Source organism: Schistosoma mansoni (assembly GCF_000237925.1).
Source record: "Schistosoma mansoni, WGS project CABG00000000 data, supercontig 0138, strain Puerto Rico, whole genome shotgun sequence".
Lineage (NCBI taxonomy): Eukaryota > Metazoa > Platyhelminthes > Trematoda > Strigeidida > Schistosomatidae > Schistosoma > Schistosoma mansoni.
In genome coordinates, this window is record NW_017386041.1 from 793,024 (window position 1) to 805,639 (window position 12,616).

The 12,616-nt window shown below is 35.7% G+C and overlaps 1 protein-coding gene across 1 annotated transcript; it reads right to left on the minus strand.

The window, feature by feature from the left end:
* Positions 1 to 1,794: 1,794 nt before the first annotated feature.
* Smp_075470 (cysteine desulfurylase, putative) lies at positions 1,795 to 11,169 on the minus strand. The gene is made up of 10 exons (XM_018788742.1): positions 11,075 to 11,169; positions 10,957 to 11,039; positions 10,805 to 10,921; positions 10,632 to 10,769; positions 10,497 to 10,595; positions 10,281 to 10,463; positions 8,154 to 8,357; positions 5,134 to 5,321; positions 2,325 to 2,498; positions 1,795 to 2,164 (listed from the first exon to the last, which is right to left on the minus strand). Exons 1-10 carry the CDS (start codon positions 11,157 to 11,159, stop codon positions 2,101 to 2,103), a joined length of 1,335 nt encoding a protein of 444 aa, XP_018646545.1. The 5' UTR covers positions 11,160 to 11,169; the 3' UTR covers positions 1,795 to 2,100.
* Between the last annotated feature and the right edge of the window lie 1,447 nt (positions 11,170 to 12,616).

Sequence of the window (12,616 nt, forward strand, 5' to 3'; positions counted from 1 at the left end):
TCTTTGATCTTTCTCTTTTCTATTTCCCTTTACGATTTCAAGTTAGCGTTTGCCTCGTAATACAGTTTGATTTCCTCAATGTGTGTTCTATACACTCCCAACGTCTCTTCCTAATTTCCTCCTTAGAAAGGGGGGAGGAAGCAGTCTTGTCTGACTCCAGTTCTTACCTAGAATGCGTCTGTCAGTTGTCCTCCATGCATGACTTTGAAGTGTAATCTGTCGTATGAATTCCGTATGATGTTGACGATTTCCTCAGGTACACCAGTGTCGAAGAAGTTTCCATAATATCCTCCTATCCACACTGTCAAATGCTTTCTCATTATCAAGGAAGTTGATGTTTAGTGACGAGTTCCACTCAACTGATTGTTCAACAATGATCCCTAGTGTCTCGATTTGGTCTGTACACGACCAATCCTTACGGAATCCGGCTTGTTGATCTAGAAGTTGGGCGTCTACTGAATCTTTCATTCGTTCCAACAACACTGTTGGAAACTCTTATTGGTACCGATTGCAGTGTGATGCCACTGCAGTTCTCACATTTGTCCATGTCATGTCTGACTCCAGTGCTTCATCCGGTGTACTATAAGGTGCTGCTGCTCTCCTGCTGTTGATGTCTATCCTGATTTCTTTGATCGTTTGCGGAGTGATATCTATAGGAAGGTCCGTAGGAGCTGCATCGACATTAGGCGGGTTCAGTAGAGCTAGTCTATTCAAGAGTTCCTCGGAGTGTTCCACTAATCTGTTCCTCTGTCCTTGAATTTCAGTGCCTGGCTTGCCTTTCTTGTCCTTGACCGGCCTCTCTAGTTTACCATATTTCCCTGCTAGTTTCTTCGTCGTGCCATATGGCTGCATCATATTTCCTTCTCTTGCAGCATTTTCCGCTGTCGTTGTTAGCTCTTCCACGTATTTCTGCTTGTCGGCTCTAATGCTACTCTTTACTTGTTTGCTTCTGCGTATCCACTATGTTCCTTGACTTTCCCTGTTCTTGTTCGACTGTTAATCGCTGTCTTCTTGTTCTTCCTTTCTTGAATCTTGTCTAGGGTTTCCATAGAGATCAATTCCATATGATGATGCTTCTTGCGGCCCAGGACTTCCTGACACGTTGGAGTTAGTGCTTCTTTGATCCCTTTCCAGTTGTCCTCCATCGTAGTTTATTGTTCTTTCAGTAGATCCTGTTAAGCTTGGAACCTGTTGTTGAGAGTTATCTGGAATTGGTTGAGTTTCCCAGTATTTCGAAGGAAGGCTGTGTTGAACCTCTGTAATGCTGTTTCTCCAGTTGTCCAATGCTTCTTTAGCTTCAGTTTCATCTTGGCCTCAACCAGGTGGTGATCTGAAGCTATGTCAACTCCTCTCCGGGTTCTCACACCTTCCATTGTCCTTCGGAATTTTTTTGTCGATACAAATATGATCTATCTGGTTATGTGCTGTGGTCCGGTGAGATCTATGTAGCTTTGTGTATGCGTTTGTGTGGAAATATTGTGCCGCCTATAACCAATCTGCTGAATTCGTATGAATTTACTAATCTCTCGCTATTATTCTTCCTTTCTCTTAGTCCAATGATATCTTCATATCCGGTGTTGTTCATTCCGACTTCGGCATTGGCCATACGAAAATTCGAACCCCTTTTAAGTATTCAGAAACAGTTTGTGCTCACCTTAAACCTACATAATACTATAAGTTTACTATCCAGCGTGGTGAGTTTCATAACGCTTTCCACGTAATTTTCTTTGCTTACACTTAACCTACATCTTTCTAATTGACCCTATCTATAAAGAGAGAGCTAATACACCACATAGTTTTGATAATCTTCGTCTTTTTATTCGACTATTCAAATGCTTTCCACACAAAAACATATATTACTTTGAAATTAACTAAAATAAGAAGTGATTTACAATGTGAAATTTTGAATAATTATCACTTATTTTGAAATATTCAAAGAAACAGAAAAAATATCTCTCTTGAAGTTTCATGATCCAACTGTTAATTGAATGTCTGTTAAAATTTCAATTTTACTTAGAAAACAAAAGAATATGAAAGTTTTTAGTGGTAAAGATGAAGGAAAAAAGTACAATAAAGCTTCTGATATAGTGAAACAAATGATCAGTGTTGTGTCCATTGTATAGACTTTATGTCGATTCCCTCCGATACCATTTCCCACAAGGGACTGAAATTTTTAAAAAAATCAAACAATAACAAAGTTAAGCAGAGATAGAAAGAAATCAACCAAGGAAAGTAAAACAGTGAAATTTTAAAATGATTAAAGATTAATCACATCAAGAAATACTATATTTAGTATGCAATTTTGAAAGGATTAAGTAACTAACCTCATTTCACGGAGCCGTTGAACATGTTTAGTTAGTTCAGCGACTGTAAAATCAACTTCCTCTTCAGTGGTGAATCGTCCGATACCAAAGCGAATACTAGAATGTGCTAAATCTTCTTCAGTCCCTATTGCTCTTAAAACATATGATGGCTCTAGTGAAGCAGATGTACATGCACTAAAATGAAATTAACGTAATACAAGATTATAGATCAAAGTTAACTAATAGATAAAACGAATAGTCCTTAAAAAAAACCGACTAACATATCTAACCAATCTCCTGACACATTGGTAATTTTTACTACGCCCCGACTATTATAGATTGCTTGTACATAACTACAAATTAACAATAAATAAAAGTACTGATATGACGAGATGAAAAGACAAAATTATATTCTTTTACCCATTGTGACTTCTTGTTCAACACTATTCCCGTTTTATTAATTCAATGTGATATTTACTCAATGCAGCATTTAGTTTGGACTTCCAGTGTGATATTTTATTCTGTATAACATATGATATTCTTGTATTAAATTAACATGAACTATGCTCAGCATGACACGAAGCATGTGATTTGTTATAAACTAGGGTATTATTCATATGTGATTTCATCCTAATAAGTAATCAAAATGGATGAACAATCAGTTTATAAATGAGTGTATTTTTGAATAGGATCATCATTGTGTTTCGGGTTTAATAAATCCTTCAACTGTAACAGTCTTAGTGTTCTTCGCGTCATGAAAATTACAGTGGTTCCTCGTTTTACAAGTATAAGTAATAAGGGACAGTGACGAACATATACAACAATTGGCGATTCAGTCATAACAACTGGCGACGGGAATTTTGAAAAAAGAGAAAACCATAACAAGTACATCTGTCAATCACCCAGGTAAAACTACATAATACCGTCGGCCTTTAACGACGAATCGAAATTAAGCTCTTTGTTGCTAAACATTCGCGCAAATTTAAAACGCTGATGAGGATAGCTTGTTGCTGGAACTCATGAATTTAAGTATATTTCGTAGTGTGAAAGGACTGGATAGGGATATTTTGTGGAATAAACTGTTAAGTTTTGTGTGAGAGATTTAGGAGTGTCAAGGTTCAGATGGTTAGGATTATTGAGCTAGAATTTAAGAGTACTAAGGTTAGGAGTAACGTTCCAACATTTTTAGAGCTAGAAGTTAGGGTCTTTCCGGATTACAGTACCATGATTTATAGACTGAATTATGGACAGTTACTCCTAATAAGTTCATTAGTTGTCTGAACTCTTAATCTACAGTATCTTTGTCATTTTCCTATAATTTGAAGCTCTTTTATTAACGCCTCATCCTGATTGGCTATTTTTGATTTCTTTTTTTAACCAACATATATATATATATATATATATATATATATATATAATACACTTCGGGTAAGACAGTCATTCACCTCAGACAATAGATAAAGGATTGAGCAAGATCATGAATCGATTGAATTTAGACAGTTGCACTGTCTGGCGGCCTGCTTGAATATCTGGGCTACCTGTTCCTGCCGCCTCGATATTTCAACAAGTTTTATGTTTAGTTGCTTATTTTAACAGATCATTATGTCAATTAATTGCATAACCTATTCAGGTGCGTTTGCGAATAGTTTACGACCTTCCGCTGTACAAGTTATAAAAATGTACAATCGGAGACATTGTAATGGCTGGCAATATGCATTGAAAGGTTGAATATTATTCGGATGTCGACTTTTGAAATGCTAATATCTAACTGTGGATCATTCAACATTTATCATCAGGATCGACGAAGAAGTAAGAAACGGAAACTCGTTGAAATACTTTGTGCTGAGAATTCTATGTTGTACCAAAAATATAGTATCGAATAAAGCTAATAACAAATGAAAAAAAATGTTGGATGCCGGCTCAGTGGTCTAGAGGTTAAGTGTTTGCGCGTGAGGCCAAAGGTCCTTGGTTCGAGTCTCGCGTGTGGGATTGTGGATGCACACTGCTCACGAGTCCCATACTAGGACCGAACGGCTGTCCAGTGCTTCTGGGTTTCCATTGGTGGTCTAGCTTAGATCGACTTGTGAATTGAACTGTTACAATATTTTCGATTGGTTAATATCGAGGTCACTGCTAGTCACTTAAGGTCGTCCGTATTTTAATGTTTGACCATCATCCCTCTACTGAAATATAACACAGATAAATGTTCCACGCAAAAGAAGTTATTAATAAAACAGTTCCATGTTCAACTGCTAGATGTCAATACACTTATGCAATAAACTTTGAGATATATTTGTTGAATGAGAGTCGGAGAGGAAACTTTGACGATAAGAAAAATAGTATGGTAATTTAGTTTCAAACTTATTACCCATAATCTTCAGAATCCAACGCTTAAACCACTTAGATTACAGCGTCACAAAACCACTGCCAAATGGTTTGTGTTCAGAGTATTATGAGAGTGAAGAGTTTAGTTATGTATTGATTACTGAGCTATCCATACATTCTTTGGAGTCATTTATCTACGTTGATATAAGCCTAAACCGAGTACCCATAAGCACAAGTCTGCTTTGGAGACTAAGACATTAAACTATTAGTGATTGTAACAACTTTTACTTTTTAGGCAGACGAATTCCAGAGAAACTGGTAAATGGCTTAATACTTGGAAGTATTATTCATAATACAAGGGGTTGGCATATTTTTATATTCTATTCAATTAAAACAATTACTTTAAGAGTAAATACATAAAAACTAAGTCAGGCTTATTTCTGTATATATCATACAAAAAAAGACTAATATGATTTGGAAACAACTACAAAAAATTTGCAATCACCTGCCAGATGATAAAGCAACATTCTTTAAAGCCATAAGCAAGCTTTCACCCTCTACGTAAGCAAAACTAAAGTTTACACAGCCTGGATAACGTTGAATTGGATCACCATTGAGGGTAACATGTTGAATTTTGGAAGTGATACCATCGATTAAACGTTTACTTAAAGCGGAAACATGTTCATAATCATCCTGTATTGATTTATAGAAACATGCACAACTTTGTATTAATGAATTAATGTTTTGAAAAAAATGACTGATATCTGAAAAAACAGGTTTTAGTTATTAATAACACAGTATATAAAACGTTGATAAGTGACAAACAGATAAAAACTGAAGTCAAATAGTTAATTACTATGGACATAATAGTTTTTCAAAAACAACTGATAGGTTGAAAATAAAATTATTTGTTAATAACTTTGAATTGACATAACTACGTTTACTCACACTGTGCACCTCAGAGATAAGAAAACACTATTGGGAAAAAGTAGAAATTATCCAGTTCTGCTATTAAACTAACTATTCAGATGGAAAATAAGCAAAATTGTATATCAATATGTCGCTCTGATACATTCTCAAATGTTCTTCCGAAAATAGAGCGTTTTTTTAGTCAAAGTAGAACAAGTTATCTAGAGGGTTAATTAATATTAGATTGCAAAGTTCATTCAAAAGGGGATATTCTTCATATTACATGAACAGTGCTACTTAGATCGCATGTAATTAATACCAACGTTTTTAATCCTAAAAACAATCTCATATTATTATCGCTAAAGTACCCCTAACGTCTTATGATTATGAGTTCATGTGACCCTAAACAAAGTTGTATGCTTACGATCCACGGGATAAAAATAAAAATACCAAATGAGCACATCATAATATTTGCTGCGATCCATAGTAATATGAATTACAACACAGAAAATAAAATTGACCTATCTATACTGCACAACTGCACAGCTCATACAGCAGAAAAGAAACCAATTACTATCAGAAACATGTCAGATTACTGCATTAGTGGTAATTTAGAGACACTTGAAGTCAAATGGACTACATATTATGACCAGTCGAGAATAAGTGTTATTTACCTAGATGAACAGTTATATGAAGTGCAATAAATGGAAAGACTTAATATTGTAGTACTAGCTTGAAGCTTATAATGTACATAAGACAGTCCGTTGGGATTGCCAATGCGTACTTTATGATACTGTGCTGGTTAACAGAGACGCGCACATTATAATATGCGCAAGTATCAACTTCTGATCAAGTCATGATACTGAAATTAGTTTTCGATGATGAGATTGTGAGCACGGATGAAGACTCTTTTGGGATATATTCCACTATTCTTATCCCAATCAAGTATGCAACGAACATATTTTATGTTTCTGCTATAATAAGTGGAATATTGTGAAGGTAGAACTTTAGGGACTCTTATGAATGATTATCGTTCGTGTTTTGGTTGCATGATTATTAGACATTTGGATGATGGTAGTCCTACATTATCCTAGTTGTAAACCTTCATTTGACGCATCAGTTATTGTCCTTTGTTTATCTTACTAAAGTTATGGTGAAATAATTATGGACTTAATACTTAGTTCGATTGCGCTTAAGGGGTAGTTGTGCACATACTTTGATTTCTTATTTATGATGATTTGCAGTGAAAATTAATGTATGTTATCACGCTAGTTTGAGCTGTGAATCGAACTCTACGGTGGTTTATCTACCTGTTGTGTTCTTGTTCTCTTCTAGCTATCGGACAAGTGAGCATCGAAAACAGCATCCTAGACCAATAAGCGTTAGGTATTCTTCTTGGTCGTTATCTTACTGCCATTGAGGAATTAGTTGAAGAAAGATCGTTGTGTCAATGAATAACAAGTAATTAGTCCTATAAAGGCAACCTAGGTGAATAAACCAATAATCGGACTAGAGAATACAACTGCTCCCACAATAGATGGCCCGAGTGCACGAGCCCCAATACAACACAAGAAAATGTCTTTTGCCTTCATATTAGTTTCGATAGTCAAGCACTTAGTTTCTACTAAAAAAACATTAGCGGAGACTTTGCAACGGCTAAATAACCTGGTGTTCAGAAAAAAACAGTGGCATCTAGTTATTGTAGGAATTTAACGCATTTCTTATCCACTAGCGGAAAGAAGACTCATGTAAGTGAAACATACGAAATTAATGACACTCTAACAACCATTGTTTGAAAATCTAAAGAGCAAAGTGGAATACTTCAAAAGACATCTTAACTGTTTTGTGTTATGACCAACTTTGATCAAAATATCCATGTGCTCACTGTCCAGTGAGTATCGTTATCTATAATGAATTGAAAGTTTGAAAGGAACATCAACTACTGAAGTCCTAAAAAACATGATTTAAATGACATTCAGATAATTTATAAGGCATGGCGAAATGTATTACGTTATTCTGAGGTGAAACGACTATCATGTACGTTCCCAAAAAAACAGCTTACAAAATAAAGTTGACAGACACCAAAGTGAAATTTTCTTAATAGATGAGTCCTAAATTGTGTATTTTATTATACTTCCTAGTGTGCTGGACACAACGAAGACCCATACACAAGAGACGGACTGGCTTTTGTTTAGGTCGTGGGTGTATTTGACACTTTGAACCCTCCATCAAACCCTTGATCACTTTGGATATTTCAGGCTGACAGTCACTATGTTTCCAGACGACATGACTGGTCTTGAATAGTTAGACACGGCTGTGGCTGGGAACTATCTTAGAGAGGGATGTCTGAAACTCTCATTAATACTTCGAAATTCACTTACAAAATTAGCTCAGTGTTAGTGTTAGGTAGAATTATATGAAATTATGTATCACCAATACTAGGGTGACTTACGGTAATCATGATAAATTAATTGAGTGACAAAGACCTTTAAAATGTATTGGAAAAACTGAAAAGCAAGATCTCAGCCTAACAAAAGAAACAAAATAAATAACACTGACGATAAGTTAATCTTGTTTTCACATAAGAAGTAAATAATATTCTTTTTGAAAACTTACTTTCATTTCCTCGCTTGCCAAACGGCTTGCTTCACCTAAACCGACAACTAAGGCCGTAGGAACAGTACCAGACCTTAACCCGCGTTCCTGTCCACCTCCATTTTGTTGAGCTTCTAATCGAACCCTAGGTCGGCGACGTACATAGAGAGCACCAATGCCTTGAGGACCATATATCTTGTGACCACTGATGGACATGAGGTCAATCTGAAGAAAGGAATTCCACAAAAAGTATATCTTTAAGTTTATCACATCGCAACAATGTAATAGTTACAAAAATCAATAAACCACCGCGCAGTAACAAAGTTTCTGATATCTACCCTCACAAAATCAAGTGATTACTGAATAGTAAGGCGTACAGTGCAAGTATGATGTTTAAGTATGTTAGAAAAAAGCTTAGTTAAATTCAATGAGTTTGAACAATCTTGGAATTTAGTAGTTAACTTAATAATCCATAGTTAGAGTAAACTTCATATATTGACTGAGTGATGATATTAGTAATATGGAAAATCTAAGTAAAACGCTTAAATAATCCTTTGGACTGTGGCACCAATGCTTACAAAATACGTATTATACAAAGTTTTTACCTATTTTAAGTCAGACAGATCTTAATGTTGCTCGTTGGACAGTCAATTTTTAAAAATCGTATCCATTAAATACTAAACCACTTCAGTGTTTCAACACCTATAGTTTACTGATGACTTTGTAATTGACAATTTCTATAGATAGACTAAGGTGTTGTAGGGGTCAAGTCAGTAGTAGTAACAAGGTGCTAACAATAAATAGACCGAAAGTAATTTTACAAAAATACCTTTTAGCAAATTTTATTAAAAGGATACGAAAATGGTCTGATCTTTGTAACTAGGTAGCTAAATAAGTGATCTATCAGGATGGTAAACACTTAACGCAGAGGATACAATCGGATCTCCTTAATAGTTCGTCGTATCTCACACCAAAATAATTTCAAGGTTATAAAAAACAACAGGACATCTAATTGTGTAAACTAGTTGTTGAACTTTCCAATGTGCTAACTAGTATCAAAAGTGATTGTAATCAATTATATCACAGATTTGGCTACTAAACAAATATAAGGAGTTTGAGATAACACGCATACCGATGGAGTTTCCCTTAATCTTAAAACTTAAGTCATTATGTACAGATGACTAGTCAGATGATAATGCTGAAGACGAAACAAGTAATTAACGAGAGCTAGGATAAAATATCTGAGGAATATTTAGAAAATCAATCAAGTATAGCTACATCTTTTATAACAAACTAGTTCATGATGAAATGTAACGACATTCTGTAAAGAAACATTGTCTTAACTCAGAAGACTACTGTGAATTACATGAATGACAATAAATAAATTCGTAATTGTAAAATGTAAGTCGCCATGTAGTAACACAATAGTGATTGCCACAACTCATATCATGGTTATCAAAAGAGAAATTTAAGGAGTGACACTGTGCGGACATTTTGTGAGTGATTACAGACATCCGCATAAATGTTCCAATACAGTCTACAAACTGGCTGATGAATTCTCCGCGATGTCAGAATGACCATTGATGAGTTGAGTTGATACACCAAATTACCGTGTTTCCATTTTAGTGAGTATGCCTTTCTTCTAAGAACGACAATGTATCTAACATTACACTTCATGATGGTAATTGCTTGTCAGACTAACTGAAAAACTACCAGACAACCTGAAGCATGTCTAGGGACAATAGAGTTTATCAATCCAAACACAAACTTACTGACCACAAAAACATCCTTGAATGACCCGACATTGCTATTCGAACATTCTGATGGTACACAAAACTCACTACTTTTTAAATGACTACATTCCTCAAGAATATAGAAAATACCGTAAGGCTAGGGAGTATCAGCCAAAACTACAATTCTTTAACCCTAAGTCCAGAAATGTGGCAAATTGATTAAAAAAAGCACCACTAAGTACTTAAAGACGAAAGCAATGACTAGAAGAAACTAGTTTACTCATGAATACCAGCTTATGTCAGACTGAACTGTCACGATTTCGGACTCCGTATAGTCAGAATTGTGGAGTAAGAAGTTAAAGAATTCGCTCGTTTGTACCTCAAAAGAAGCAGTAATGATCAGACAGAAACCTACATTCATAGCATTAACATCAATTGGCACTTTTCCGAAAGCTTGTGCAGCATCAGTATGGAAGAAAACTCCTTTACTTCGACATAGTCTTCCAATTTCTTCGATTGGCTGAAGAACACCTATTTCGTTATTAACTGCTATGACAGACACTAAGACCGTTTCGAGTTTGATAGACCGTTCCAGAACCTTTAATAGATGATAAGAAATGAATGTTGGTACCTCCAAATCCAAGATTCCATTTTTCTGAACAGGTAAATAGGTAACATCAAACCCACTGTTTTCCAAAACTCTACAGGAATCCAATACACATTTATGCTCCTAAAAAACAACTGAAATTACTTCCTAACACATTACGATCTGTGTAGTTATAATATGCTTCTTCTTTGGGTAGTAAAACTTGGCAACACCTTTTACAGCTAGGTTATTACTTTCTGTCGCACCACTGGTGAAAATGATCTCTTTATGGTCAGCGCCTATCTGATTAGCTACATTCTGAAAGATTTTAAGAGGTTAGAAACAGAACGTACTCCTCTAGCTTTCTCAACGGCTTCTTCGCAATACCAACCATACTCATGTGTGCGTGAATGAGGGTTACCAAAATGACTAATATAAAATGGCAACATGGCATCTAATACTCGAGGATCCTTCATTTAACAGTGATTCGCAACATGAAGCTTACCATTTGTGTAGATGCTTGAAAATCAAAATATAAAGGGCGTAAAGGTTTACAACTTCTTGACTTATTCCCATCTTCTACCAAGACTAGGAAAACAATAAAAGTGTGAACAGCTAGTTACGTTCTGCTTCAGCACAAAACTCTCGATATAAATAAATAGCCCTTCGACAAGCTAACCGAGAAAACACACTCAATCTCCCGATCATCACGAGTCCGTTTGAACCGGTAAGTTAACCTTCAGGATACATAGTTAGTCCACTTAAAAAGTATAGGCAGGTCTCCATTTCCCAGAAATAAGTAACACTATGGGACAGCCAACAAAAAGAAAAGGATCTAACTAAATGAAATTCTGTGATGAGTAGCCAAAAAGTTTGCCAGTCGACTGAGTTGAGAAAATGTTGCATAGTTTCAATGTAGATAAGTATTAGTGAGAGTAAATCAATATAATTAGAGATCGTATGGCGTTTTCATGAACTAATGGCCATTTTGTATTTGATTTCTGCTTGGCTTCGAATTATGAATACAAGACGTTCGTTTGTGCTCATCTAGTTCTATTGGGCTTAAATGGCATTGTTTCGGGAATTCCAAGTTCATACAATGATTCGAATACTTCAAATTATCAGAGATAGGCATTGGCTACAGCCTAAAATGTTTAAATTATATACACAGCTGAACGTGCCATACTGAACATCCTACTCTGGAGCACCTCAATTGGTTGTAACGTTCAGTCTTTGGTAGGTTTGTGTCTAGCCTGAAGCACTCTTTTGTGTTGGGGAAGTGTTAGTAAAAGTGACTGGAATTAACTTAGATGGAAAAAAACGATGGTGAATTGAGTCAATGACTCAGTAAACACACAGAACGCACTAGCATTTAATAAAGAAAGCACTTGACAATAATCATAAATAACACGTGCTTAAGATTAAGATAATTTGATAACCGGAACAAGAAGTTGATGCTGCAAGGTTTCGAACGTGTTAATAATCCGTTTTACCCTTCGAAATAACGTGTGGGTTGGTAGCGAGTAGGTTCAAAGATACTAAAGATATTTTCTAAGTTTAACAACACATTCACAAGTGACACCATTATAACCGAAAAATACCAACCCGATCAAATAAGTAGTCAGAAATGAAGATGGTCCGAAGACACATTTGGAAAGTTAACGATATGTTGAGAAGCGTCTGGCCGAGACCGGGTGGTAGTTGAAAGGGATGGGAAACCCGGCGCTCTCACTCGCGATCTCGTGTGGATGAGTCACCTAGTGCCTTGAGCTAGGGCGCGTTCAGTGGAACTAGCGAAGTCAGAATCAGTGTCGTAGACCTACAGAACTATTTGTTTTGGGCGTTTGTTTGCCATTACACATTATTGGGCGGTGAGAAAGTTTCGAGGGGATATTTTTGAGTGTAACCAACGACTTTATCGAAGTCATGTTTTATTACTTGAAGCTTAGCTCGATTCCGTATACACTTAAAGAAATATTTATCTTACGAATTTAGAGAGAAAATCTTATTTTTTTACGTGTTGTAAGTAAAACTGCACGTGCAGGCATTTACTGAAACATTTACTGGTTTATAGTCTGCATCCCAAGTAGGGTTGCTTAGTAAATATAATCCATAAAAGTGAATATCAGTCCATTCGTTCAGATACACTGTGTAGTCTTCGAAAT

Excerpts from the sequence above, each read along its gene's own strand:
- Smp_075470 (XM_018788742.1), bottom strand. The coding sequence starts at position 11,159 with ATGATCGGGAGATTGAGTGTGTTTTCTCGGTTAGCTTGTCGAAGGGCT. Across the intron at positions 11,040-11,074 it reads GTTTTGTGCTGAAGCAGAAC|TCTTGGTAGAAGATGGGAAT; the intron begins GTAACTAGCTGT and ends TTGTTTTCCTAG. Across the intron at positions 10,596-10,631 it reads ATATTATAACTACACAGATC|GAGCATAAATGTGTATTGGA; the intron begins GTAATGTGTTAG and ends GTTGTTTTTTAG.